This window comes from Channa argus, chromosome 1, assembly GCF_033026475.1.
Source record: "Channa argus isolate prfri chromosome 1, Channa argus male v1.0, whole genome shotgun sequence".
Taxonomy (NCBI): domain Eukaryota; kingdom Metazoa; phylum Chordata; class Actinopteri; order Anabantiformes; family Channidae; genus Channa; species Channa argus.
In genome coordinates, this window is record NC_090197.1 from 24,514,547 (window position 1) to 24,542,156 (window position 27,610).

The window sequence follows — 27,610 nt, forward strand, 5'->3', positions numbered from 1 at the left end:
GCACATGGAAAACTAAAAATGCTATTAATGCAATATTAATGCCAAAAACAATAAGGCTTTAGGCAAAATCTAAGGTTGGTAAATTAAGTTGTCTTTAACTGTATCTTTTACTGCATAAAAGTAGCTAAATTGTGAGACACCTGCACTAATTGTGAGCATGTTAGCATGCTTATATTAGCACCTACAGGCACAATTGTGTATTTTATATGTATCTATCTCTCTCTCTCTCTCTCTCTCTCTCTCTATATATATATATATATATATATATAGATATATATATCTCTATATATCTAGATATATATATATATCTAGATATATCTAGATATATATATATATATATATATATATATATATATATATATATATATATATATATATATATATATATATATATATATATATATAGATATAGATATAGATATATACACACACACACACAATTCTGCCTTTAGTAAATGAACTAAGCATGCATACATGATCACAATTGTGTGTATATATGTATGTGTGTGTGTGTGCGTGCGCGCTTTGAATTAGAAAGTTAACCTAACTGCTAGAAACAAAAAGGATTTGGAAAATAGTGGGACAGGATTTCAAAAACCTAGGCATTAGATAACTCTTTGAAGTCTTGTGATGATGGATTTAAAAGTCCCAGTTCACTGACAGGCTAGCTTAGAGTCAGCATATGTAAATGTACAAGCTTATATAAGTATTCCCCAAAACTAAAAGAAAATTATTAGAAATCAATGGAAAACCTTCCCTTTCCTCAACACATGGCTCGTCACTTCATTTTTGTGTCAAGCATATGCGTTTAACCTGCTGGAATATGATGACAGCGTTTGTTTTCCTCCTCTGATGCTATAGATAGAGCGTGAAGACATCCTGCCTGTAAGATACACCGACTACAAGATGTCATGCTGGCGGATCTATTCTCAGCTAAACCTGCTAGAACCAAACGGATACTGACAAAATGTCAGCCGTGTTGTCCTCTCTTTTAACACCCTTTCAACCCCCCAGGAGTCTTGAAGACATTTCTGACATGTAACTGATGTCTGTGCTGGTTTGGTCTTCTTTGTCTTGAGCACAACATGTGAGGAAATCCAATCCACAGCCTATGAAACACCTCTGTAATTTACTCGGACAGCACATCCTCTTCTCCTTCACCACACAATGACCCCTGTGGTTAAGTTTCTCAAGCTTTTAGCCCTCACCTGGCCCACAACTGCTTCACATTCAGCTGATGGTGTCAGGATGTTTCCCTTTTGTACTACACACACAAAACCTGTTCACCTAGGTGTTCATTTCAGCCTTTTGGGTTGTGCTTGTATAACTCAAATCCTCACACCCTTCTCTTCACACAGCCTGTCTGGGAGTGTTAGGGGCTACAGGAAAAGAAGAATGTAATAACCAGAGTCCTGGTGCCCTGTCAGCACGGCTAAGCCTCCAGAGAGCCCTGCCCATCACGGACAGCCCCTACAACAGTGCAGATTACACCATACACTACAATAAGCCTGACATATGGAGAAGTCGGAGATTACAGCAGCAGACTATTTCCAGCAGCTATTAAAGCAGCTGCAGCCCTCATCTCCAGTTTCAGGCTGAAGTGGAGTGAACACATAGCACACTCTGGTGGTGAAACTTTTTTCTGCTTTAATTCAATATTAAAACACATTACAAACTCAGGAAACAAACAAGCTCAACTGTTAAATTATTGAAAATGCCAAGTTTTGAATAGGTCTTTGTGGATGTTAGCTATAGCCAAGAGCAGAAACTCATCTAGATTTGCACCTTAGGGTTGCACTTCTCTTTAGTTTGAAAACTAATAAATATAACACTACTTTACAAGTGTAAAATACAGGCAAGTTTTACATTAAGTATAGATAAGTTTAAATGTTTTTAATATATCGACCTAAACAATCAGCTCAGTAGCTCATACTGCCTATTATACTGAGATAAAGCAACAGACTTTCACCAAAAAAAAAGGAAGAGTGGAGAAAACTCAGAATGAAATGGATTTGTGAATAAAATCAGGTAGTAAGAAATCACTGAGAGTAAGTGCATTAGCAATACAGGTCCAGAGAGGAAAAACACTCTGCACACCCAATGGTGTGGCCAAATTCAAAGTCAGGCTTCACTGCACACATCTTCCGGTTGTCCTAAATAAGACATCACACAGTGCAAAAACAATACAGTTTTGAATGCAACACTACATCATAGCAGACAATTAACAAGTGCAATAAACCAGAGCCTCTGGTTACACCAACACTGGTAGTGGTAATGGGTGTGACAATACAGGTGCTGTACAACCTGCTGCTACTGAGTCAGCGTAAGAGGATGTGATCTGAACAATCAGCACCATTGTAGCCCTGCATGGAAAATTTATGAGTGGAGTGCATCCTGTAGTCCTCAGGTTGTTCATTGAGGCTTAAAGGAGAATTTGTTACACCTTTGGTTGAATTTTCCTAACTTTAGTGATCACTTTTATCAGCTGAGATCTGGGAACACAAGTCCAAAGGGAAAAGACATGAGTGGTGAAATGATCACATGGGTTTTTAAAAACAAGCAAAATTATTACTACTAATCAGTTACTAAACTAAAAGTTTCATTTGTTGCCCTACCAATGTGAGAATTCAAATTGATTGTGGTATTTAGAGCATATTTAGTCCTGCAAGAAAAAATGCTACAGTCCAGCTACAACATTAAATTCAACTGCTTAATATTGTTTAGGTCCCTCTTAACAGCCAAATACAGAACCTGGTTGAAGACAAAGATGGCAGATTGCTGGAAGTAGATGACATTATCCAGACGTTCATGTTCAGAGATCTTAAAACAAAGATTTTTAGGGTAAGCTACTTGTCAAGGTGATAATCTTCCAAAACAGCCCAAAAAGCCAAACCTCCAGAAATAACGGCTATTTCTGGAATTTTACTTTATTGCGATCAGTCTGTGAAATTTGTCTGCAGCCAGGTTCCTGTCAAAACGGCTATAATGCGTTGAAGTCCACAAGACCTCTGTAGGTGTTCTCTGGTACGTTACGTATTGTAAGTTGCACGGGGAAGCTTGCATGGATTGATTCCCATAGTGCATCCTGGTGCCACCGCTTCCCCAGGTAAATGTTTCACATGCACCTGGCCTTGTACATGATCGTGCTTTTAATCAGACCGATGGTTCTTGCGATGGGGGTCAGCATGGGCAGTCTGGCTGGTCTGCATTTACAGAAGTACATATGTACACATGTACACAGCAAGCTGTGATGCTCTGTGTGTATAAAAACCTGTTGATCATGGCCAGCATTACAATTTTCAGCACTTTGTGATATAATAATTCCTCTGTGGAATTGGACCACAGATTGCTGCCCTTCACTTCCCATTTGATCAGTAAGGTTTGAGAGCTCATGACTCTCTGTCAATGATTCACACGTTTTCCCTCCTTGGAACTATTTTGGTACTGATCACTGCATGCTGTGAACACTCTGCAGGACCCGCTGATGTGGAGATGCTCTGACCCTGTTGTGTAGTTATCGCAGTTTGGTTTTTGTCACTCTGATATTTGTGCTTTCCTCCAGGTGCCACTATAATGAGATAGTGTAATTCACTCAGTTATAATGTGGTGGCTGGTCAATGTACTTTGAATGAATGATAAATGATTTCTACGTAGCTCACAGCCTTTGAATAGAAAACTTAAAATTTTTACAGCAATGATAACTTTCCAGATGTAAGATCCTGCCTGTGAGTGCACAGTGCACTCTCTTCTTTTGTCATGTGATAAGTCTTTAAAAGCAATCTGTTACTATCTAACTAGTACGTTAAACACACCACCTGCACTGCTCAACACAGGGCTGTTTTCAGTCTGAATCCCAGGTATGTACATCCAATGCTTAGGCCTTTTATCTCCCCCACCTTCTGTCCAGTGCTTTCAAACTAACATTATTTCTTTGTAGATGGTTTATGACTAATATGAACACAGCACCTTACAGATGGATTGGTAAGTAGGTGAATACTGATGACATACTTTAGTATAAACCAGGTCAATGGTAATTAATAATTGTACTTTTTCCCTTGCTTTATTATGGCCTGCCAGCAAGTGAAGGCATGGCTCTGGTCCACGACTAGGGTTTGGAAAGCTCAGATTTTGTTCATATTCTCAGCTAAAACCGAAAATAAATGCATCTGAAATAATAATACTTTTAAATTATATAACCTGAACTACAGTAGACAAGGGTTAAATCATAAAGATGATGGAAATGGAGGTTTATTGGCCTGTTTTTCACTATTTGGATGCTTTGACTTATTTATGTTAACATTCCCAAATCTCAGCATGCTGTTAATATTACTGATGCTAGCCAAAATTATAAAAATAAGACCAAAGCTGTAATTAAACAGATCCAGCCTTTAAATACAAAACAAACAGAAGTATACAGTATATTCTTTGTTGTGATGCCTCTTTGCTTCAATAAAAATTTACAAACAGTTGAGAAGAGCATGTACATACACTCCAAAAAAACAAACAAACAAAAAAAACATATCTACCCTAGTGCTTGGTGTTAGGCCAAGGTTCGGAAATTCTGTGTATTAACAGTTTCATGAGTCTGTGTGAGTTCATACCTGCTCTGCTGGATAAAATAGGTGTGCCTCATTTGACTTTATTTTCTTCCTGAGTATTCTCTCCTATCACTACTATCTGTACATCTGACAACTGTCTGCTGCCATCCAGCTGTAGGCCCTGAACCCCTTCAGTCTGTGCCTCCTGAACTTGGCACTGCGTCTCTTCCCCATCTGCAGCCATTGTCACCTCCATCCCGCTCTGGACCACCATAGTTGCCCCGTCTCTGCTTGATTCCCCACTCAGCTGCAGCTCCATCACCCCCACTGCCTGCTCCACCGGAGTTGGGTTAATCTCAATGACTGTGTGGTCCTGGCCGGCCTCTACCTCAGCCTGCATCACCTCCTGCTGCACCAGCATGGTTCCATCCACCACTTGGCCTTCTATGGGCACCACATCTGCACTGCTGGCCTGCTGTGTCAAGTGTACCAGCTCTACTGGGCTCACCACTGTGCCCAGCTGGCTGGAATCCTGCATGGCGGTGGTGCCGACCAGTGTGAGGCCCGAGGATGGGTGCAGAGTGATGGTGTCCGCCTTTCCATCTCCAGTCACCATGTAGCGGGTGAAGAGCTGCGAGCCAGCTGGGAGCAAAGTGACAGTGTTGGAGGACTGAGCCAAGGAGGCGATGGGCAGGCCTGCCACGGTGAATGGCTGACTCACAGAAGACAATGAGATGGGAGAAAGAACAGTGAACTGCTGCGGCTGCAGGGCAGCCTGCTGGTTGATAGGGGAGGTCAGGAGAGTTGTGGTGGAGGCAGGCTGCTGGAGACGAGGCCGCTTGGTCTGGCGCTTGGTGGGAGTTTTGTTTTTGGCAGGTTGTGGGGAGGAGAGAAGGGCTCGCACCTGCTGCTGCTTCCTCTGCTCTTCCAACTGCACTTCCAGGTCTGCACAGAGCCAACAAAATAACACAGTACTGAAAATCTGCAGTGAGTAAACTTGCAACCAGCATGTGACATTTATTTTCTTCTAAATTGCTATGCAAGTTCCTACTGTAGTTTTTGGAATGCATTTACATGAATGGTATTAAAACTCTGTGTTCTATGTGTTACAATACTGCTCTGATTCTCGATGAAAAAGTCCTTCAGATAACATAATGCATAGGAAATTTATGTATTTGTACTACATTTTTGTAGCTAAGTAAGAACTACTCTGATCTGTTCTGTTAGCATTTTCTAATTGTTCTTGCTCTTCTAATATGAAGACTGTTTTTAATTAGTTTGGATTTGTCTGCAGATATCTGGCAGGAGATAGTAAAATTCTTCATGCACATTTATTTCACTTTTTATGTTCCCAGCAATGAAGTGAAACAGGAGACTAACAGATATGCTTAAAAGTTTGGGAACTCATGTCTATTTCTGCATTAATATGACCTATAACTTGATAACAAGAACCCAATTAAACAAATGAGGTCCTGCCTTATTTAAAGAAGATAAATCTGGGTCTTTGCTATCAAAGTCTGATCTTAACAACACAGGGTTGAAGAAGTGTGTCATGTCTGCAGACCTCAGAGGAACAGTTGTTGATAGTCAAAAGGCAAAGGGCTACACAGAATTTCTAAAGAGTTTGGACTCAAGCAGTCCACTGTTAGACAGATTGTGTACAAATGGATAATATTCAACACCACTGTTGCCCTCCCTGGGAGATGTTAACTGACAAAGATTGCACCAAAAGAAAGGTGTGCTATAGTCCAGGAGGTTACAAGGAACCCCAGGGTAACTAGTAAAGCCTGTAGACTGTAGAATGGGAGAACAGGAAGCTGCTGGTGCCAAAATGAAATTTGTTTATTTAGGTAAAACTCGCATTTCATCCCAAATGTATCCCTTGTGCAGTTGTTAAGCATCAATGTCATCATAGACATCTCCTTTTCACTTTTTTTCTAATAAAAAATATTTCACAACCATAGTTGCATGCCTCGACCAACAAGGCATGTTGCAGTTTACATTCAGCTCCATGCAGACTGATATAATATGTGCAGTGAAGGCTTTAAAGGTATTCAATAAAAGATACTGGTGTATTTTGTGGCAGTGTGAAAGTTACCGGCACAAATGTGTTTTACCTTTGACCACCATTATATAATCAGTTCATATTATTGTCAACATTTAAGTGCCACGTTTGAAAAAAATTATAAAGGCTGTGATTTGTGTCAATGAAAGTGGAACAGATGGATGACAAAATATACAATCTGTTTGAAAAATTTAAATCTGGCTTCTGCGCCACCCACAGCACAGAGACAGCCCTGGTCAGGGTCACCAATGACCTCCTAATGGCTGCTGACCAGGGCTTACCATCACTTCTCATTCTTCTGGATCTCACTGCCGTACTTGATACAGTTGACCACAAAATTCTCCTTCATCCTCTACAGCATATTGTTGGATTTTCTGGCACTGCTCTAGGGTGGTTTGGGTCCTATCTCACTAATAGAGCTAAATATGTGGCCCTAGGGGATGCCAAATCTCAGTCGCATTTGCTCATCTGTGGGGTGCCACAGGGGTCGGTTCTTGGGTCAACCCTTTTCAACATCTATATGCTCCTGCTAGGCCACGTCATTGGCAAGGATGGAGTCGGCTTCCACTGCTACGCTGATGATACTCAGCTCTACGTGAGATTGAGCCCAAGCTGACCTACACTTCCATCAACTCTCACCTGTTGCCTGGAGGACATTGAGGCGTAGATGGCAGAGAACTTCCTTCAGCTGAACAGCACCTAAAGTGAAGCCCTTCTAATTGTTACCAAAAGCTCCAATACATTCAAAACAGTGCTGCCAGGGTCCTTATGAGGGTGCAGAAAAATGAGCACATCACTCCTGTTCTCTGAACACTTCACTGGCTCCACATCCACCTTCGCATTGAATACAAACTCTGTCTACTTACGCACCAGTGCGTCCATGGAAATGCCCCACAATATCTTAAAGAACTCCTTACATCACAAACTACAACAAGACATCTTCGTTCCACCAACACGTATCGGCTCTACCCCTCCAGAACCAAACTCCAAACAATGGGGGACCGAGCTTTCTCAGCAGCTGCTCCTTGGCTCTGGATCGCTCTGCCTGAGAACCTGAGGGCACCACAGACTGTGGACTGTTTCAAAAAACGGTTAAAGACTTCTCTGTTCAGTAAAACATTTTAAAGTGATCATTATGGGTTTTTTTTATGCTGTTATTTTATGCTTTATATGCTTCACTTTTTTTGTGGTTTATTCTTTCTTTTAATCTGTTTGTCTGGCACTTCGAGATTTGTCAACAAACGTAAAGGGCTTTATAAATAAAATGAATTATTAATATTATTATAAGTTTAAAACAGTGTCCTTCCAAAACTGTATCAACTCAGAGATGGACTGATACCACCTGACACAGAACCACGTGTGTGTTCTGTACTCACTGATGATTGTGCTGAGGATCTGCTCCTGGCTGGGATCAGTTTGATGTTTTCTCTTCTCCAAGATCCTCTTGACTGAGTTGAGCAGACCAAACACTTGGGCGAGATTACTGAGCACCGCCACCTCTACCAGACAGGAATCTGGGATCAGTGCGGCAATCAATCAAAGAGTCATTTGGTCAGTCAGAAAGGAGGAACAAATTCAGATGTTGTACACAAGGAATAATGAAGTACTTCGGTCATTATTTGTTGTACAGAATCTAACTGTAGCAATTTTAAAAGCCTTCTGATGTTTTTTTCAATTATCTTCCAACAGCAGTTGAATTTGTTCTTTCTTTCCATTTCCATTTCCAGTGTTATGACAATGAAGTTTCCACTACAACCACTGCATATTAGCAATGATCTGTACCTGTGTCCTGTAAGGCAGCGGTTTCCCTTTGCTGCTGCACACTGTTCAGCATCTCCAGCAGCTCAGTACTGATATTGGTCACTACTTCACCCAGCAGACCAACATCAGCAATGCCTTTCCAGAAGTTCAGTGTGTCCTCTGTGGACAGATAGAACCCACAGAGAAATCTCAGTTGCAGGTGTGCTGCCTTTACCTATGTATGATCTCCACAACAAGCTATTAGTGCAAAATAATTCACATGTGTTGTAGTGTTTGCTGTCTGTCACCTGAGATCTCACTGGATTCCTTCTTGTCTTCAGAGTCCAGTGAGTTAGAGCTCCAGTCCCCTTTCCCACTCAGTGTGTCTGCTCTGTCCTGGACCAGTGCGCCACCATTACCCAGAACCACCTGAGCTGCAATTCACATAGAAGAACAAGTGTTTGTACACAAGACAACACAATGTTTGATCGGTTTTGCTGAGCCTGGTGGCTCAATGGTTAGAGTATTGGGTTGGGATACAAGCGGCAGCGGGATAAAATCTCAACCCAGCCACCAGTCCCGAGCCCAGATAAAAATGGAAGGGTTGCGGCAGGAAGGCCATCAGGCTTAAAAATCTCATGCCAAATCAATGTGCGGAACACGAAAGCCGTTGATAAATGATATAAGGCTTATTGCTTGTACTATGCATTTACATAGTGTCTTTAACATGGTGAGGTGGGACTGAAGCTAACATTAAAGGGCAATTTCACTTATTTTCAGCTTGCTTCCTATTGTTCTAATTTGAGGAATATGTCCAGTACAATCCCCATTAAAAACATTGGAACAGCAAAGGTAAAGTTGTATGTTTTGGTTGAAGACTCAAGATGTTTGGGTTCAAAAGATTATGTTTCTCTGCTCGTGAAGTTTTCTTCAAATGGTGGATTGTGATACCTGCACTTGTGCTCCGTGGAGGTTGTTGCCGATGTCACAAACTGATGTTTTGGAGTTTTTTTTCCTCAGCTTTCACAACGTCTCTCTCATCAGCTGTTGTGGTTTTCCAGTGCTGACCTGTTCTGTGGATGCTGCTGAGTACAACAGTAGCTTTTTTCTTTATACATTCTACTTTGTTGTATTGGCTATGTCCAGTGTTTGTGCATTGGTTCTGATTGTTTTTCCTCCTTTCTCAGGAGGAAATTCAAGGTGACATGCTTTTCCCTATAGACCTATGTCTGATTTTCATGTTATCATTTTTTAACAAATACAGTCTTTAAAGAAAAATCCAGTCATCATTTAGAACTATTTAGAACTAGGACTGTTCATTATCATTATCCATGTTTTAATCTTAAACCCGAATGACTTTAGTTTAGAGCCTAAACAAATTAATGAGCCCTACCGTTACTATGATTTTAAACAGGACTGTATATGAATTGTATTAAACTTCTTGTCCTAACTACAACCCTACATTGATCAACCACAACATTACTACTGGAGGTCTAAATAATGTCAGAGAGGAACAGGACCAGCATGGCCACTCTGAGCACCCTTTCGCTCCCACACTGCACTCACCGGGACCAACTAATTTGGGTTTCAGTGTTTTGCTCAAGGACACTTTGACACGAGACAGGACGAGAAAGGAATCAAACCAACAATCGTGGCATAGGTGGACAACTGCTCTGCTTCCTGAGCCACAGTCGCCCAAAACAGATAAAAATGTGCTAAAAAAAAAAAAAGGCTCCACTACATGTACCATTTAAAATAATTTACTCACGTAAAAGTACTAAGCAGATTATTGACAATTTATTTAAAGTACAAAAATAAAAGTACTCCACTAAGAAAACAATGTATTTTCAATTACTGATAATATTAATTATGGCAAAACATGTACAGAGTTTGCTGGCCTGGACATTGCCACACCTTGGTACTGCACACTTTAATCCTTAACGTTTTACAAGTTAGAGATTGCCACCAAAATTAATGAATATAAAATGGATGTAGTTCGGTGTAGTATGAGAAGTTAACTAAGTGCGGTGTTTAGGAATTATAGAATTTTAGATTTCACAGCATGCATAGCAGGCTTCTGGTGAAACTGATGCTGATTTGAAGCTCCTGATGAAACAATTAACCACCCAACTAGCATTAACATTGATGGAATGAAGAAATGTGTCACCTGTAAGAGCAGTGCCTCTGTAGCGGATTTATTGTTTTACAGTTTTTGGACAAAAATGGACGTCTATGGCGCCAACTAAATAGCTAATACAAGCTCCCAGCTGACAAATGTATACGTTGAAGAGAGAAAATGCAATGTGGGTTTTAGCGTTTGTATTGTCATAGTTAAAAACAGGCTTAATTTAGAAAATGATTGAAATGATCTTTTAAACTGGCATCGTTAACTCATGACCTTGGCGTGTTCTCACCTTGAGAGGACGTGGGTGTGGTAAGTCCACTTCCGTCAGGAGGGAGCCGTGCGTTGTTGATTAAAAGGTCAAACTTGGTGCTGCGACATGTGTTGGTACACAGTGTGCTGTGCTGGAAGAAGTCAAGCTGACCTGAATCCATCATTTTTCTGGCAAGCAAATCAGGAAGTAAACATGATTAGTGGGATTTAAGGAAAAACTTGCTGTTCTGTGATTTGTGAAATAATAGGCAGGCAATTCATAACGACTGTTTGGTTTATTATATGCACTTTTATGTGTTTATCTACTGTAAAAGGATGACCTGCATTACTTTTTCTTGGCCACTTTTATGTAGCAGCAAACCCTGAAAACACCAGGAGACGTGGAGCAACATCAGCTACATTTAGAGTACCTGTCGGTACCTGATGGTTCAGGTCGGGTTCAGACGGAAATTAATACATCATTTTGTGGTTAGGGTTCGGTTCGGTCAAGTACATTAGACATAACTGTAAATATTTAGAATTATAAAGCAGACAGCATCAATTCATGTTTCTTTTTTTGTCTTATTTTTTGGTTAGGCGCATGACAACTACAGTTCCTTCATTAGGTTTTTAGACCCCCCCCCAGAAATTTTCTGAAAAGTCGGTAATAAAATAAAAAAACAGAAATATCACATGTATTCAGACCCTTTCTTCAGTACTTTGTTGAAGCACCTTTGGCAGCCATTACAGTTTCAAGTGCTTTTGGGTATGACATGACAAGTTTTGCACACCTGGATTTGCAGATATTCTGCAATTCTTCATTGCCAATCCTCTCAAGCTTAGTGTTGGATGGGGACTGTTGGCGAACAGCTATTTTCAGGTCTCTCCAGAGACGTTCAATAGGGTTCAAGTCAGGGCTCTGTCTGAACCACTCTAGAACATTAAATAATTCCGAAGCCACTCCTGTACACAGCCAAGACAACGGACGTGTGGTTAGGATTGTTGTCATGTTGGAAGGTGAACCGTTGGCTCTGAGGGCTATGTAAAAGGTTTTCATCCATTCTCAGATGTGAGAACGAGAGGTGTATGCCTTTGCAAATCACCCAATCGATTTTATTTCTCACAGGTGGTCAAGGAGTAGACACATCTCAGCAATGATCAAAAGAAATAAGAGGCACCTGAGCTAAATTTCAAGTGTTACTGAAAAGGGTCTGAATACGTCAATAAAATTTTTTGAGTTTTTCCTTTTTCATTAATTTGTAAACATTTCTAAAATTCTGTTTTCACTTTGTCATATTGCCTCACTACTAAGATTGTAGTGAGGCTGCAACCTAACAAAACTTTTAAAAATGATGGGCGTTTTGTGAAAACCTAGTAGGATGGATATAGAAGGAAGGCAGGATGTACTGGAAAAATGCCAGACAAGCGGAACAGCCTCACTCTCAGGTCAGGTTCAGATAGAAATATGAGACCCAATTCATTCTCTACTCAGAGGTGACACAATATTGTCTAGTTAGCTACACACAGTTAATCTTGGATTTTTATTCCAGATGTATGAGTCCCAACTCACTACATAAGGAGCATTGCATTTATCGGATCTTGCATGAAAACCGATTATGACTAATTTAAAGATAGATGGATGGATGTTATCCAATGAACTCAGCACTACTGAAAAATAGCTCACGCTTTTGGCTCACTAATCCAAAAATAAAAAAGTCCCCTCACCTTAGCATGACTCCACCCATCCTGATGGCTCTCTTCCAGTCTTTCAGAGTTGCTTTCCCAGAAATGTGCACAAACTGTTTAGGGCTGATGAGCTGGTCTTCATACTAGTAAATAGTAGAGGATAAACACCACAAACAGCTAAAAGAAGCATTGACATGCTATATATACAGTAATGCATCCTATTGTACTGTTCCTAGTGCCCTTTAGTAATAGAGGTAGCAGAAGTCTAGTGGATGATGTACTTCTATGTTTTAGTACCATTACCACAATGTAATAAAATATACTTGGTCTGGGCAATAAGTAAAAATGTTATGACAGCATTTTTTTTTAAATTTCACCTTATATCAAAATTCAATTGTCACAATATAACTCAAGTCATTATCCTTTACCTATGGATGCTGACAAATAATTCTGTTTTTAAAAAGTTCCTGCCATGTTCCCCAAAGTGATGCAGTTTCTCTGCTCTGGAGGCAGTTCCTTTGACCTCATGGCTTTTGCACTGATACAGTAAGCTGTGATGCCTTCTATACAGAGGTATGTACTTTTCTAGATCATGTCCAATCAATTCAACTTACCACAGGTGGACTCCAGTCAAGGTATAGAAACATCTCAGCAATGATCAAGAGAAAAAGGAGGCACCTGAGCTAAATTTCAAGTATTGTCGCAAAGAATTTCTATACTTATGCCAATTTGATATTTCAGTTTTTTCTTTTTCATTCATTCAGCCATAGTAGGTCAGTAAATCACATCCTCTATTCTTAAATTAATTAAATTAAAGCAACATGTACCTGGCTCTTTTTATGTTTTATGTGTTTGAAGACCCCCAACCCTTCAACATCAGACAATGTGTCTCAAAGGGTTGATCTTCAAATTTATTTTGAAAATAAATGTCCAAGTGGCATAAAATAAAATAATTGATTAACAAATCAGACAAATCAGCAGAAAGCTGTAGGTTTGAATCCCACCCCACCAGGTGTGGTGCCACCCAGCCACCAATTTCCACCTTCGTGCCGGGCCTGGATAAAAATGGTAGGATTGCGGCAGGAAGGGCATCCAGTGTAAAAACACATCCCAAATCAACGTTCGGAACACGCTAAACTGACAAGCCGAAAGCCGTTCATCTGGCCTTCTTGAGGATGCTAAATTCAGTACTTGACTTGCAGATCCTCTCTGCTGTCACTTCAACAGTTTCGAAAAACGCTTTTTTCTGCAATTTACCGGCTAAATTACTTATTTCTACTGTTTCATCTTTCTTTCATATGCCCTAGTGATGGCTGATTCAATATTTAATTATGGCTCTGAATGTTTGTTGTACTTAGCTGCTCATTACAGTTTCAATGACACCAGGCTTACAAGCTGGTCTAATACAACTCTGTCATAACATGTTTACAAAAATGTTTTTTGAAGCATAAAGGGAATATACATAGTCATTTTTAATGATAAAGTAAACAATTGCACACTCACTGAAAGCTGTACTCAACTACAACATACACCTATTTGAAAGGTACAAATTACAAGTGAGAAGAAATAAATAGGTTGTACGATGTTGTTATTCTGCTGTTGTTATTCTGTTGTTATACTGCAGACTCATGTCTGCAGTACATTATTTCTGGAGTGACTGACTATTGAATGACCTAGTTGCCATCTAGGGATGTACAGTAGTGGTTAGAGACAACCACTGGTAACAGTCTTTTCTGTAAAGGTTTTCACTCTCAATGTGTTTGCATACTAATAGTGAAACTCTGCTACAGCTGCCACATAGCTTCATTTGGACTTAAAAACCACACTAAATACCAACCTTTACACATTTTACATTGATGCCCGGGCACACAAATTTCTTCAATAGCAACACAGCTTTACAGTCACCACATGTAATGGGACAGCCAATTTCAACTTCTTCTCCCTCAGTTTGCTCTAAAAAAAATAAGAAACAGAGACACACACAACATTTAAAAATGTTAAGACATTGAGGGAAATTTTTAAATTGCGAAACTGTCAGTAAAAGCTACACATCACTACATTTTCAATTTGTCCAAACATCATTCTGATAATCTCTTACCTGGATGTGCTTCGACTGCCATGACGGCTGCATCTGTTTCAGTGGATTCTTCTCTGGAAAAAAAATAAATAAAAATGTTGTTTTACATTTCTTCTTGGTAGTACAGAGAATGCCATCTGCCTATTTAGTGTCAAAGTGGGAGAAAAACTCTTTTGTAATAGTGGCTGATTGTCAGCCATGCCTTTAACTCTCTTAGCTGTATACTCTTTGATGAAACTTTACTGTGATTTCATGGCAGCCTAAACCACAATTACAAATAGCTTACACCTTGCTTTAGTACATACCCAGTGGTGATTGGCTGTAGCTGGAGGATGACCTGGGTCTTATTAGGATCATGGGGGTCACCCTCACTATCAGCCTTCACCATCACCACCTCCCCCATAGACACAGTTACTTCGTTGGTGGTCGCCATCACAGTCACAGTGGGTTTGAGATGGGGGCTGCTTCCATATAACAGTTATCCAGGATTTTGTTCATCTGAAGAAGGAGGAATAGAAAAACAAATGATGATGCAAATGTATTTTTCTGATTTAAATGTGTCAAAGAAAGTAACAGAGCAACAGATTCAAAAGTATTTGGTTTATTGAAGTAAAGATCTGTTGAGTTCCACATACAACAGTGGTTTCCTGGTTCTTGACCAGCCCTATCAAACATAGTAAATGGTAAATAATCTGGTTATTTAGCACTTTTATCTACAGTGAATTATAATGTTGCTTTCTCATTCGCGCATTCACACACACAGACTAGTGATGGCGGCTGCCTTGCAAAGTGCTCACCTGACACACCAAGAGCAACTTGGGGTTCACGGTGTTCAACATTCAGCCAGGGAGGACTGGGATTGAGCAACTGACACTATGGTCTGTGGATAACTACTCTAGCCAGTGATTTACAGCCACCATCAGTAGGCAGTCCCCTCTAGTACCCTACCCACTGCGAATTAAGTGTGTTCAGTCAATCCAAAGTTTTGTCTTCCCCCACTCCACCCTTACCTACGATATCTTCAGCTTCTGATTGACTGAACACACCTGTATCCAGTCGAAATACACTGGGTAGTGAAGGACTAGTTGGGAAACCAGCAGGGCAAAGGGGTCCCTGAGGACCAGGGCTGGGAATAAATAGGAATCACACTGCACCGGTAACAAATAGCGAAAACAGAGCCCCAAGTGCAGTTGTTAAATCCTTTAGTGTTTAGAAACGCTGGTTATCATTTAGTAATTTCCTAAGTGAACTTTTCAACAAACTGTAGAGAACAGCTGGAAAAAGCCCTAATATTGTCCATTTTAGGGGAAGACATCCCAGGCTCGCTTAACATGTTTAAAATCTCTCGAGCTGAACTAAAATATCCACACACCAGATTTCATTCAGAAATCTGTTGCTTTAACGTTCTTCTGCCCGCCTACATGACCAGTAAGATCAACCTGGCTTAAGTTGAAAGTTATGTCTACTAACGTTAAATTTTTACAAAACAACAACCCAAAACCTCCTCACGTCTGTGAACAAAATGCGCGCAGAAGCAGCCGTTAACCGGTTGACTGAGGTCAATGTAAAACATCGACATTTACAAATAACAGTTAGGTGGTCTCCACAAGAGTTAACGCTGATGGTAGCTACATTTACACCAAAATTCAGAATATAATACTGACATGGCCCATTTAAAAAAAATAATTGTCAATGCAGTTTAGTGTTTAAAACTGTTAATAATAAAACAAAATGTAACGTTATTTGGGGGGGGGGGGGGCTTCCGCGCGCACTGGGGCACAAGAACCGCAGTTTTGCGCGATTTAGAATGATGCTAACTGTCAAGCGCGCAGAGCATAAATGAGCACACTGGCGCTAAGTTACATCCGTTTCGCCGTTTTTAAAAAGCGTATTCTCTAAAGTTGGGTGGGTTTTAACGAGCGCGGCGGGCAGTTCGTTGCTTTTCGCTGTAGACATCCATACAGCTAGGCTCGACGGTAGCCATTGTGGCTAACGCAAGGGCGTAACTTGACGTGTGGGAATTTGGACAATATTGGGAACTATACTGTCCGAGACGGGTAAAGCTTTGCATTTACAGTGTGACGGTTACGCGCCGCTTGTCTATGAACCGTACGTCCCTTCGTAACTCTGCATTTTAACTCTCCGCTCCCCCTCAAAATGACGTCTCCCTGTGCGGCGGCACGTACAGCAAACAACGGCACGGCGACGGCGTTGCCCCTCCATTCTGAACGAGCCTAGCTGGCTGAACCCCTCCGCGAAATACAGCCGAAACCCCGTCTAAATCGACCGTTAGTGTCGTAAGAACGGCTGATATTTTGTAACCGCGTAAAATTAAATGGATATGTTTAGAAATTAGCTTGTGCTTACCGTTTTATGATCAGAAACACATCCCTAGTTAGTGGAGAACTGCGGCACATGCGCACTTCACAGTTGTAGCTTGACTTCCTGCTGAACAGCGCTCGCCTTGTTTTCACGCTCTTGTAAACTCTGACAAAACTGACCTGCTACTTACAGCAATCGGTTTCGTTAGCTTTCTAATGCGACGGTGAACGTCATTTTACGATGGTACATTCACTTAATATATAATTTGTATCCTAAGGATTGTACAAAAAAACATCCTTGGTAACGTTAATCCTTGATGTCAATTTCTCATTAGAGTACGTAAATAACAGTGTTTCTTTCGTGCAAGGCCGACGTTGTGACACATTTAAATATATGTTTTGCACACAGAAGGCTTTGGTATAAGATTGATTGAGGTTTGATTGAGGCAAGATTGAAACTCATGTGCAAAGTTTAGATCGAGCAAATCGAAACTGGTTTGTTTTGACATTGTGCCATGGAAACGTTACTGTTACCAATCCCGAATATTCATATACTACACGCTAGAGCGTTGTATAAACTCAACGTCCAGATTTCCAGATTAATTGTTTTGTCATTAAACATTTGATAAGCGGGGCGCCGGGACATGAGATCACCAGCATCCCCTGGGTTAAAAATTGTGCTTCCGAAATCTCTTGATGGCGATTCCGCAAGAAGAGTGGAAATCCCCACCCATCTTGTGCCAATCACGGCAGAAGCCCTTTTTAACACCACTTCTAACGAGCCCACTGACTGATCCAAGGCAACATGTACCTCACTTAGGGGTGCACGACTTTTACTATGACTTTACACAGTCATATTATTTCTGCCTTTTTTAACGTAATGCTAATGTGTAAGAACAATTGTTCTTTACGTATAAGCCCAATATTGAAGCAATTTCACCAATTTGGTTGTGAGACTTTGACCGTCGAAGAGCATGATGGGTAGAAAAAAGGCGGGGAAACCTACTATTAGTGGCTCTCATTGGTTTTTCTCGGCGCATTAGTGGCGCGTTCACTGTAATATGGGGAAATCGACCATTGTAGCTCAAAATACACACGAAGCCATGAAGGTTTTCTGTAGGTTTGGTGTTCTGGCCCTCAAATACAATGGGACAAAGGAAATAAAAGGACAAATAAATAGCAGGCCATAGTAAGGATTTTAGAAATACTGAAGTTATAATGATACACCTTCCAAACAGGCTGCTCCCAAAGAGACAGTTGATATCAATACACATTTAGCAACGACTTTAACCTATTTATTCAACTTGTATTTTCTATAATTTTTCTCTAATTGTTGTTTAAATGCCTTATCCATGCTGCGAGAACTTAAGAACGAATTCATTGAATTTGAATTTGCTGGGACTGATTGTAGCAATTTCTCACTTGGAATAACGAAATCTAATTCTTGCTTTGTTTAAAAACGGACATGACCGATATTTCTAAATGTCTATAAAAGAAAAGGCCTTGTTCCAATCTTTACTATTAAGACAATTAAATATCGAATCTAGGTCAACATGAGCACTCTCTGATCAGCCAGAAGAGGGCGCCAGATCCCCCCTAAAAATCAGTCTGGCAAACATGTTTCATTGGACATCTATTTGTTTATTTTTTAAACAATCAATAAAATCACATCAATTAAGAGAATTAATTATACATGATATATAAAATAAATAACATTTATTCAATAAAGCTGTGAAATGTGAACATGGAGATTAGTAGCTGTTCAGGTTTGTGCTATATACTGTCCTGCAAATCTAACAGCTGCTTCTTGGCACAGAAGCCTAATCAGTGGATTTGTTTCATCATCCCAGGAGATAACACAAATACACACTATTAATGGCATAGTAAAACATTTTGGGAAATTACCTTATACCTTAAACAGGTCTTCGTGACCTGTATCTCTGAGACCTGTTTCTCTGAGAGTGAGCCAAGAAGCTTGTTATCAGCATTTTATCTGTATGTTAAGTACATGGCTGAAGCTAGAATGTGGTTAGCTTAGTTTTTCATAAATGTTACAAGTATGCTAACGCCAATAAAGCTCACTACCTAGAGAAAAAAAAATCTTGATACACAGTTCATCCATCTTTACAGTACATGCTTTAGTATTAGCCTGTGTATAAGTACCATATTAGTAAACCTGGCAACAAGAAGATCTTGACCACACTACGTCCAAGTATAATTTTTCAAGAAATATTTCCTTAGTTATAATCTGCCTGCAATTAAAAATATTTATATTTCCATTTAAACAAACATTATATATAAACTAGCATTAATTTGGTTGGCTTTACAGTGGTTGATGGTTGAGTTTTTGAAATTTAGACATACCTAGGCCAACTGCTTCTTTTTTTGTGCAAATATTATGCAAAGCTTGGCTAATCACCACCTGGCTTCAGTCCTTTTGTTAACAACCAGACATGAGAGTGGTATCAATCTTCTTTCTCACCTGACTCTCAGAAGGAAGGCAAATACGTACATTTTCCAAAAACAAACTAGAAGCTACTCTTTTCAGATTACAGTAAGAGAGAGGCTGGATGTGAACAGAATGTTCAGTAACAATATCATCATCATCATCATTAACATCATCATAATTTCTTACATTTAGCACTGTTTTGGATCAATGGTGTACATACCCACGACTGCTAATGGCTGATGAGGGGGGAAAAAAAGCACATTTCCTCTCAAAGAACAAGTCCCTCAAAATATTATTTCTTTTAATTTTTCCAGTATTGTCCTTTACATTTAATCAGTGTTTGCACATCTGTCATTTTCACATTGGGGAACTCTTTGCCAACAGCACATTATTAACATACAAATTAAAGCAATATACTATTTAACCCTGTTTATGTGAGACACAGAAGTGTTAAAGGTAGTTGAAGTAGGCTAATAAACACAGTCAGATAGGTTGTCAAATGATTTCTGCATGAATGTTTAAGTATATCTCAAGGCGTAGCACCTCTGTGAAGATGTCCTCACTTTCACTATGAATATGAAATGTTTGATTGTCAAACAAATATATAGTAGACTGTATTTAACACGAGGTGGTTTACCAACAATAATAATACTTTGAATTTGTACAGAAAAGTAAAAAATAAAGGGATGGTGCATGTTTCAGAATACATTCCTTACCAAAGCTGCAAGCACACACTGGATCATCCACACAGTCTTTATCAAATTTATTAAAAAGACAAAGTCAGCATGAATGCAAAGCAAAAACTGTAGAGTGCATAATCTCGTTTACAGTTTGTGTGTGAACAGATGTTTTGGTGTGATGCTGGTGAAAGGTGAATGAACAGGGGAAGGTGAGGTGAGCTGCACTGTAGTCTATTGTACCTTTCAGGCTGGTAAAGAACAGATTAATAAGGTCTGCCGTCGTATGACCCTGGAGACTTGAGAGCATACATGATCCTCTGTGTTTGTTGTGTGTCCAGACAAGCATTCATCCTAAATTTAGTTCACTGCTTTGAACAGCAGGCTCCAGTAGGGCCGACATTCATACAAATGCCTAAACCAGAAATACGCTTACCAGTGTAAAAGCAAAAGTTATGTCAGTTGTATCTCAACATTACATAATTAACAAAAGGAATTTGGAGCTTTACACTTGATGTTTGTGATAAGTAGGATTGAAATCATTCATTGTGAAATACCACTCTAATGGCTTTAAGGAATTAGTTCTACATTTTTGGAGCAAATCCACTTTCTTATCAGTCTTTCCAACTTAGCTGAATTGACCAGCCTAGCTCAGCATGAAGTCTAGAAACAGAGGGATCCTGCTAGTCTGGCTTAGCATGAGTGAAAAAAAATCACATACTAACATCTCTAAAGCTTACAAAGTAGCACACAGCATCGCTTTTGACTGGGCTGCCAAGTAGCGCTTGAACAGAAGACACAAGAGCAGTGTAATGCTGCATGTTCGGCTCTTGCATGAAAGGAAGAGAAAGTGGAAGACCTGGGCCCATGTGTACAAACTGTGCTAAAGAAGAGGCGTCAGTTTCTCACCACTCTCACTCACCACAGATGGTTTGTAAGTATTTTTAATCAAGGGTGTGTCTGATAAGAATCTACATATTATACTTGTGTTGTTAATGCAGTTGTCTAATTTCATTCACTGATTCGGAGCCAATCAGTGTGGTCTCTCTCACCGACAAACCGATGCCAATTCAGCATGTCAAAGCCACCAAAAAGCAGCTGATTGGTGTCTGAATCATGGTCAAAGTGCTGGACAGACTGTTGGACAGACTGCACTATGGATGCTTCTCGACAGCCCAACAATGGCTGACAGTAGTCGGCTCACAGTCGGCTTGGGTATCCAGGCCCTTAGTCACTGCAGACAATCAGACCAGCTGTCTGGCATTGCCTATAGTCTTAGTCTAAGCAAGGCTAACCTCCTCGGTGCTCTATTTCCCACCTAAATGCATATTTATAAACTCTCTCATCTAATTCTCAGAAAGAGGGTAAATTAGCATATTTCCCAAAATGCTGAACTATTTTTTTAAGGTCTTGTCAAGGAATGACATGACGGTCCCTTGCCAAAGCCTAGTGTGGGTGCTTCGATTTCATCTCATAGTTGGTGGACTGCTGATCCTAACTAAATAACTTTTTTCAAACTGAAATTACCTAATTTCTTATACCTCAGGTCCAACATAAAATACATCAGCAACATATCCACCTTTGTAACTGGTTTTTATGAGGTGGCACATACCAAATTAATTTCTAATTTATTTTTTAAATGGAAGCAGATGTTTGAAACACATCTATCACATCTGTCACTCACAATGACATTAAAGGCCTGATGACTGAAAGATGAATCTCTTCCTTACTTGGTTGCTTGCTCCTCTTAATCCTCTATTACAAATATCTAATTACAGTGGCCTATAATTATCTATACACCTTAACTTGATATTGTCTCTTAATATTAGTAGTATTTTTTTACAAAAACTCCTCTGTCCACAGAATGGTCAAAGGTTTAAGTTGGTTTGGCGCAAGTGCAACATACAGTTTACAGTAGCAGGAGAAGCACATTGATTTTATATGGTGACACTTGGAGTGCAGTGTCTGTCCACACTATTGATTAAATAGCTTAACGTGACCTGTTAGCTGTCATCTCTATAGAGTTCACTATTATTTACAATATTATCTGTCACAAAAGATAGCAGGGAAAGCATTGCACAAACTTTGACAAGTAGAAACCCACATTAGTGCCTTATTATATGAGAGTGATGCCAGACCACATTGAGCCAAAGTCCACAGGTTTAACTGTACCTTCGGTGGTCTCAGTAGTCCATTAACTTCAGGGCTGTAAAAGGAGCTAAGGCCTGATCACCTCTACACTGAACTATTTCCTGAACCACACAGGGCCAAAAGCAGCTTGGCTCATGCTACACCACAAAAATTTAGAGAGACAACTTTCCTACAAGATATACATCAGGATGTACACAAGCCCCCTGAATCCCAGTAGTCAGGACAGCCTACTGATAAAACCACAAAGCACGAGGTGAGGAAGTGATGGATGGTGATATCACAGGGTGCTGAGCCTGAGTGACTTTCTTTAGATGGACGGTTGTGAGACGAGGTGAACTCTCGGTGTGACAGGACAGTGTTGGGACACGAAGAGCTCTCAGTCAGCATTGGCAGCCCTTTTCGGTGGTCGCGCCAGCTAGTTCCTCTTCTTCCTCAGCCGGGTAGAGGACCTTTGCTGTCAGGCCGCTCTTCACACCGTCCCAGCCATCACGGGTGACAATCTCCCCCATCTTCATCAGCTCATAGATGTCTCTGGTCAGCAGCTCGAAGGCCCGGTCCACGTTGCTGTTGCATTTGGCGGATGTCTCCACATAGCGGATACCCAGCTCGGCTGCCAGCTGCTCTGCCTCATCCCTGCTCACCTTGCGGTCTTTGTTAAGGTCACTCTTGTGACCAATGAGGATGAAGACCATGTGGTGAGGCAGGATGTGCTCACTCACCTCCTTGTGCCACTCCCTCACATGGTCAAAGGTCTTGCGATTGGTGAGATCAAAAACTAACAGCCCACCCACTGAGTTTCGATAATATGATGTTGTGATGGACCTGGTGGGTAGATCAATAAAGGAGATGTTAGCCGGGGAATATAAAAGCATCTCAGACAAAAATAATAATTTAACCTTTGAAATTGTGATTATTTTGAGTTCTTTGTGTAACTGTTTTTAAGTAGGTCTCAATCGAGTTAGTTAAACCCTAAACAAGGTTAAGTCATATCAGTCAAAACAAGTCCAAGCTGATGGTCTCTAAAAGTTAAAATGGCACAGCGTTTGCTTATATGAATCGGTCCTATTCAGTTTTTAATGTTCTGAGATTTTACTAAGTCAGAATGTGTGATTTAAATTTTTTTCTTCCAGGTCTTTAGGTCACTGGACTGGTCTCAGATCTTTAAGTATTGTGCTATTGTAAGTCTAAGTCATTGTACTCACACCAAAGTAAAACATGTTTAAAATCACACACAGCAGATCATTTTCCACAGTTTTTTTTTTAATTTGTTAATTTTTTAATGTTTAGTTCTGATCCAGTTCAGTTTACTCACAGACTATGAACTCATTGCAAGATGCACTGCAGGACTACAGTAAAACTATGTTTTAACACATGACATTCAGCAAATTACCACAGCCTAGACATTAAACACAGGATCTCTCGAAACTCAATCCCTGGACTATGGGACGTTTTCCCTCATGGCCCAAACACACATTTATTTAAACAGACCAGTTCTAATCCACGCATAAAGGAGATAAAAAAAAAATAAAATAAATGCCGACTGGCTCCACTGAAAACAAGTGAAAAACTTAAGAGTGGTGAAGCCTGAAGGAAACCACCCTCAGAAGCTTGAGCATCAAAAGAGAAAGCAGATCTAAGAGGAGCGCTGCTCCTCCAGACAGGGATGTGGTTCAAAGGAAATTATCCGTGACAGGAGGGACACATGAAGCAGAAGAAGCAACAGGGCAGATTAATACATAAACAAGATGTAGTTTGGCTTGGCATCCCGGTGCTGCCCTGTACACTGTAGAACCGGAGTCTTAGGGAATTAAACAGGGGCCTGAATATCGGGAGGCTGCCTATCATCTATGAGTGAATGCAATGATGCAACTCGATTTTCACAGCTTTTAGGCCAGGGCACCATGAGATCGAGGCCAATAATCTTCTCCTGACCCTTTTTACTGCTGTCCACAACACAGTCAAGTCTTGCACTTATTTGATTACACCACAATAAAGAGGGGACATACTTTCATTTCATTTAATGGGGCTTATCAAGACGACAGCGAACCAGGCCTCTCTCATATTTAACGACAGACCATCTCGGTGATGAATGATCGTTACATAGGCCTGATCAATTCCATGGTTCCACTGAGCCTGCAGTCTTTTTCTTTTTTCTTTTTAATGTTTCCTACCTGAATCGTTCCTGGCCCGCCGTGTCCCAGAGCTGAAGCTTTATTTTCACCCCAGGCTCGATATCAAGCGAGCGGGCATAAAAATCCACCCCGACCGTTGGATCCGCCACATCACTGTAAATACCGTCCGTGAAACGCTTCAGCAGCGACGACTTCCCCACTGTCGAATCCCCGAGTAATATGATTCGGAACTGGTATTGCCACAAAATATCCATGGCATGACTAGAGGAGGGGAGACCAGCGGAGAGTGTGTGGGGAAACAAAGCCCTGTGCGCGGCGTGTTTACATGAAGCACCGCTGCCGCTGCTGCTGCTCAGGAAGAGACGCGGAGCACAGAGCGACCGCAGCAATCATGTGATGGCGTTACATATGCTCTACTACACGGGATATGACTACCTTCAGCCTGTCGCTGCCGTAAACGAGGCAATTGTGTGTTATGAAAGGACTTACAGATAAGAGGGATTTCAAGCCACGAGGAAGCAGGGTTCGGTTTTTCAGAGCATGTGAGCTTCAAGTTAGACATAGTGATTACCTGTTTTTGCAGTATAAGTATTACCGTTTTTAATGACAAGTAAGACAATGTTTTCGTCTACAAAATCTATTAGTGTACCTGACATATGGCCATAAAAAGCAGTATTGTGCAACAGTTTATTTGAGTATGGAACTAACTGCGCTGCAGATCTCTCAAAACCACAAGCATTCGATCAGCGGGTTGCTGTCCGTGGTTCTGAAGTAGATTAAAGACGCCTCCCTACGAGCTCACTGTGCTGTGAAGGTTTGTGTCTCATTTTCTTTTCTCATGTCTCACATCTGTTATTTTCTTCTACACGAAAAAGTGCTTTTAGTTTGATGTTAAACTCTCGGTTCGCAACTCTTACGTACAAGGGAGGGGGAGGGGCGCTCATAAAAAGCACTTAAAAAAATACATATCCCATCATGCAAGCGATCCGCGTGAGCTACGAGAGCCAATAAGAAGGTTGCTGCGTGGGGAAAGCGTATATAAGAGCAGCGCGGGTCCGCATTCCTTCCCTTCGTCTGTAAGTCGTCCATTTGGAGATATAGAGGTGGCTACTGCGAATATGGTAAGGCCCCATCGAGATTGTTTTGTTTCTTGAGTTAAATGCATGTTAATTTGTTGCTCTTAGGTTTTGTGTGTATGGTTTTTGGAAAGTTGGCTTTCCTATTATTAGTTACAAGTAGTTATCCAGTCAGAGGAGCGTTAAGTACGTTAACGGGTCAGTGAAGCTAGCTAATGTTAGCAAGGGTGGCCGACTTCAGTGATTAACCTTTTCTCTTACTTTCAAACTAAGTCACGTCGGTTCGGTTTGTAAAGCAACTTAAATGTGTTGCATGGGCTTGGCTATGGGTTTAGCGATGCAGGTAGGGAAACGTTAGGGGTAGGTTAAATGCATGTGAACCACGTGGCTGGGCCTATGTGAACTCTTAGCTCGAATGGGCCGTAGATATGCACCATTCTATTAAGGGTTTTAACCTGACGTTCTTAAATATATGGTATTCTGGAACTACAATCTGATGTTTACTGTTAAAACCCTGACATTAGCTCCATTCTGATTAAGCTGCTTTTCTCCTTGCAGGTCCAACTAAAAGTCTCTTGCAGGCGTTCGCAGCCATGGCCATCTGCAGCGAATACCGGTAAGCTGCCTTATTATGGCTTCATACTGCTAATGTGTCCGCGGCTCCTATCGAAGCCGTGCATGCTCTGTAGCAGTGAACGGTCAAAAGGAAGCCAAGATGAAGACTTTCACCGACGGTCGCTGTTCAGTTTGAAAATAACTGCCTCAGCAACATTTAGGGAAAGGACACTTCTGAAACTATGTTTATGACTGCTCACACCATTAGTAGGTATCTAACGTTTAACACTTCCTGCAGGAACTGGAGAACACTGGAATGGCTGATCAAGAAAATCACCTCTCATGCAGGTAACTTGCTGAGCCAAAAGTAAATGTTAAACACTGGCTGTGATGACAAACTTGCCCTCACTGAGATTATTCTTGATTGAGATTTTTTTTTCCTGAGCCACATTTCAAACAGATGCATATATATTTTTTAAAGTCTTGAATTTAAAATAAATTGACTAAAGCATACTACTTTTAGGTGACCACTGTGGGTGACCAAAAGTGAGTCCATATCAAGGTAAGCACCTTACTTGTCCCACTATTATTTGGCCTTACAATTTGAGGTTACTGCATGCTATCCTAAGGACCTGGGCTTGTGTAGCTCTAGGTTCTCCAAGTGCATGCAAGAAAATAGGGTGGTCTTTGACTGTTGTGGTCCCTTTGTGCCATCAACAGCCACTCAGCTGTCCAACACATTTTCTGTTCAATAGTGCAGCAGATATGTCATTACTTTGTCAGTTATGCTTTAATATGTCTTCCAGACAATCCGTTTGTGCTCTGTGGACCAGTATCTGGGCAGAGGAGGTGCTTGTACACTCCTGCTTTGTCACGGTGGGTATTTAAAGTTGTCAGCTTGCTAAATTTGATCTGATCTATGATGACAACTTAATGCTATGAGGACTGCTGGATGAAGCATGCGGATATGGGACTGAGATCAGCTCTAGACCAATGAGGTTAAAAGTCTCCTGAATTGTGCTAAAATTTCTCTCTCCTTCTCTCAGGTCCACCAGCGTGTTGGGGAGCAGTTCAGAGGTTCTCTTGAATGTGTACCTGCCTGGGGTGACCTGATGCAGGCTATTCTCAGAGGAAGTGTTTATGGAATTTGCTTAACCACTTAGGACCTGGCATCCATATGAGTGTACATTACACTTTGGGTTATATTTCCATAGTTAAAATTGTGCGTTGTCAAGTGGTACGACAACAAACCAGTACTGATGTCTGTTGTTCATGGTACACAGCCTAGGTGTGTACATTTTCCTAAAGAAAAGGGTATTGCCAGTTTTTCATGCAAAATGCTTTGAATGTTTGAATTTTGAATATTTTGTTGGCATATATCTGGAAATGGAGCTTTTCACAGTTTAAAAAAGGTGCCGCCTAATATGGACATAATTCTCTAAAACATAATTTCAAAAGTTGATGCTTAATTTTTATACTTGTGAATTCTAATAAGCCCAAATGGCAGAAATAAAAAATGAATATCAAATTGGCGCTTGGGTCTTGAGGTTTTAAAGCTGTTGTATAAATGTTTACTGGCTGTGTAGAATACAACTTTAGTCTTCCACAACTGTAACAAGTTAATGTAGAAATTATATTTTCATCTCCCTAATAAAATGACTGTCACTAGAATCCATTTTGAGTTTACATTAAGGAATTTAACCCTCCTGTTATGATTGTTTCTGAGGAACAGCCATGACACTTAATTATAGAAAAGTGTCAGAAATCAA

At 40.5% G+C, this 27,610-nt stretch overlaps 2 protein-coding genes, 1 long non-coding RNA gene and 5 other non-coding genes across 11 annotated transcripts; 5 read left to right on the top strand and 3 right to left on the bottom strand.

The window, feature by feature from the left end:
• Positions 1-1,630: 1,630 nt before the first annotated feature.
• Positions 1,631-17,000, bottom strand: gmeb1 (glucocorticoid modulatory element binding protein 1). Of its 4 annotated transcripts, XM_067508798.1 has the most exons (11): positions 16,848-17,000; positions 14,786-14,978; positions 14,502-14,554; positions 14,241-14,356; positions 12,443-12,546; positions 10,758-10,906; positions 8,652-8,777; positions 8,386-8,523; positions 7,980-8,117; positions 4,602-5,483; positions 1,631-3,568 (listed from the first exon to the last, which is right to left on the bottom strand). In XM_067508798.1, exons 2-10 carry the CDS (start codon positions 14,911-14,913, stop codon positions 4,630-4,632), a joined length of 1,806 nt encoding a protein of 601 aa, XP_067364899.1. In that variant the 5' UTR covers positions 14,914-14,978; positions 16,848-17,000; the 3' UTR covers positions 1,631-3,568; positions 4,602-4,629. The 4 variants fall into 4 exon arrangements, with proteins under 4 accessions (XP_067364899.1, XP_067364906.1, XP_067364880.1 ...); XM_067508805.1 differs by lacking the exon at positions 1,631-3,568 and having other exon boundaries at positions 4,233-5,483; positions 7,980-8,102; XM_067508779.1 differs by lacking the exon at positions 1,631-3,568 and having other exon boundaries at positions 4,233-5,483.
• Positions 17,001-17,431: 431 nt separating this feature from the next.
• Positions 17,432-17,565, bottom strand: LOC137103586 (U11 spliceosomal RNA). Its single transcript, XR_010911544.1, has one exon. It is a non-coding gene; the product is annotated as a U11 spliceosomal RNA (small nuclear RNA).
• A 1,975-nt stretch (positions 17,566-19,540) lies between these two features.
• Positions 19,541-24,603, bottom strand: rab42a (RAB42, member RAS oncogene family a). Its single transcript, XM_067508844.1, is given in 3 exon segments — positions 19,541-22,900; positions 24,250-24,555; positions 24,557-24,603. Coding segments are annotated over 3 exon segments (795 nt in total). The 3' UTR covers positions 19,541-22,458.
• Positions 24,604-25,215: 612 nt separating this feature from the next.
• Positions 25,216-27,512, top strand: LOC137129569 (uncharacterized). Its single transcript, XR_010914735.1, has 6 exons — positions 25,216-25,331; positions 25,845-25,902; positions 26,140-26,189; positions 26,365-26,403; positions 26,648-26,717; positions 26,888-27,512. It is a non-coding gene; the product is annotated as an uncharacterized lncRNA (long non-coding RNA).
• LOC137103513 (small nucleolar RNA SNORA16B/SNORA16A family) lies at positions 25,942-26,075 on the top strand. The gene has a single exon (XR_010911526.1). It is a non-coding gene; the product is annotated as a small nucleolar RNA SNORA16B/SNORA16A family (small nucleolar RNA).
• Positions 26,222-26,291, top strand: LOC137103508 (small nucleolar RNA SNORD103/SNORD85). The gene has a single exon (XR_010911525.1). It is a non-coding gene; the product is annotated as a small nucleolar RNA SNORD103/SNORD85 (small nucleolar RNA).
• LOC137103552 (small nucleolar RNA SNORA44) lies at positions 26,454-26,582 on the top strand. The gene has a single exon (XR_010911536.1). It is a non-coding gene; the product is annotated as a small nucleolar RNA SNORA44 (small nucleolar RNA).
• Positions 26,753-26,826, top strand: LOC137103595 (small nucleolar RNA SNORD99). The gene has a single exon (XR_010911547.1). It is a non-coding gene; the product is annotated as a small nucleolar RNA SNORD99 (small nucleolar RNA).
• Positions 27,513-27,610: the final 98 nt, after the last annotated feature.

Coding starts and splice junctions, on each gene's coding strand:
- gmeb1 (XM_067508798.1), bottom strand. CDS start 14,913: ATGGCGACCACCAACGAAGTAACTGTGTCTATGGGGGAGGTGGTGATG. Junction 8,778..10,757: donor CACACCCACGTCCTCTCAAG/GTGAGAACACGC, acceptor TGTGAATTGCAG/CTCAGGTGGTTCTGGGTAAT. Junction 5,484..7,979: donor GATCCTCAGCACAATCATCA/GTGAGTACAGAA, acceptor GGCTCTGTGCAG/ACCTGGAAGTGCAGTTGGAA.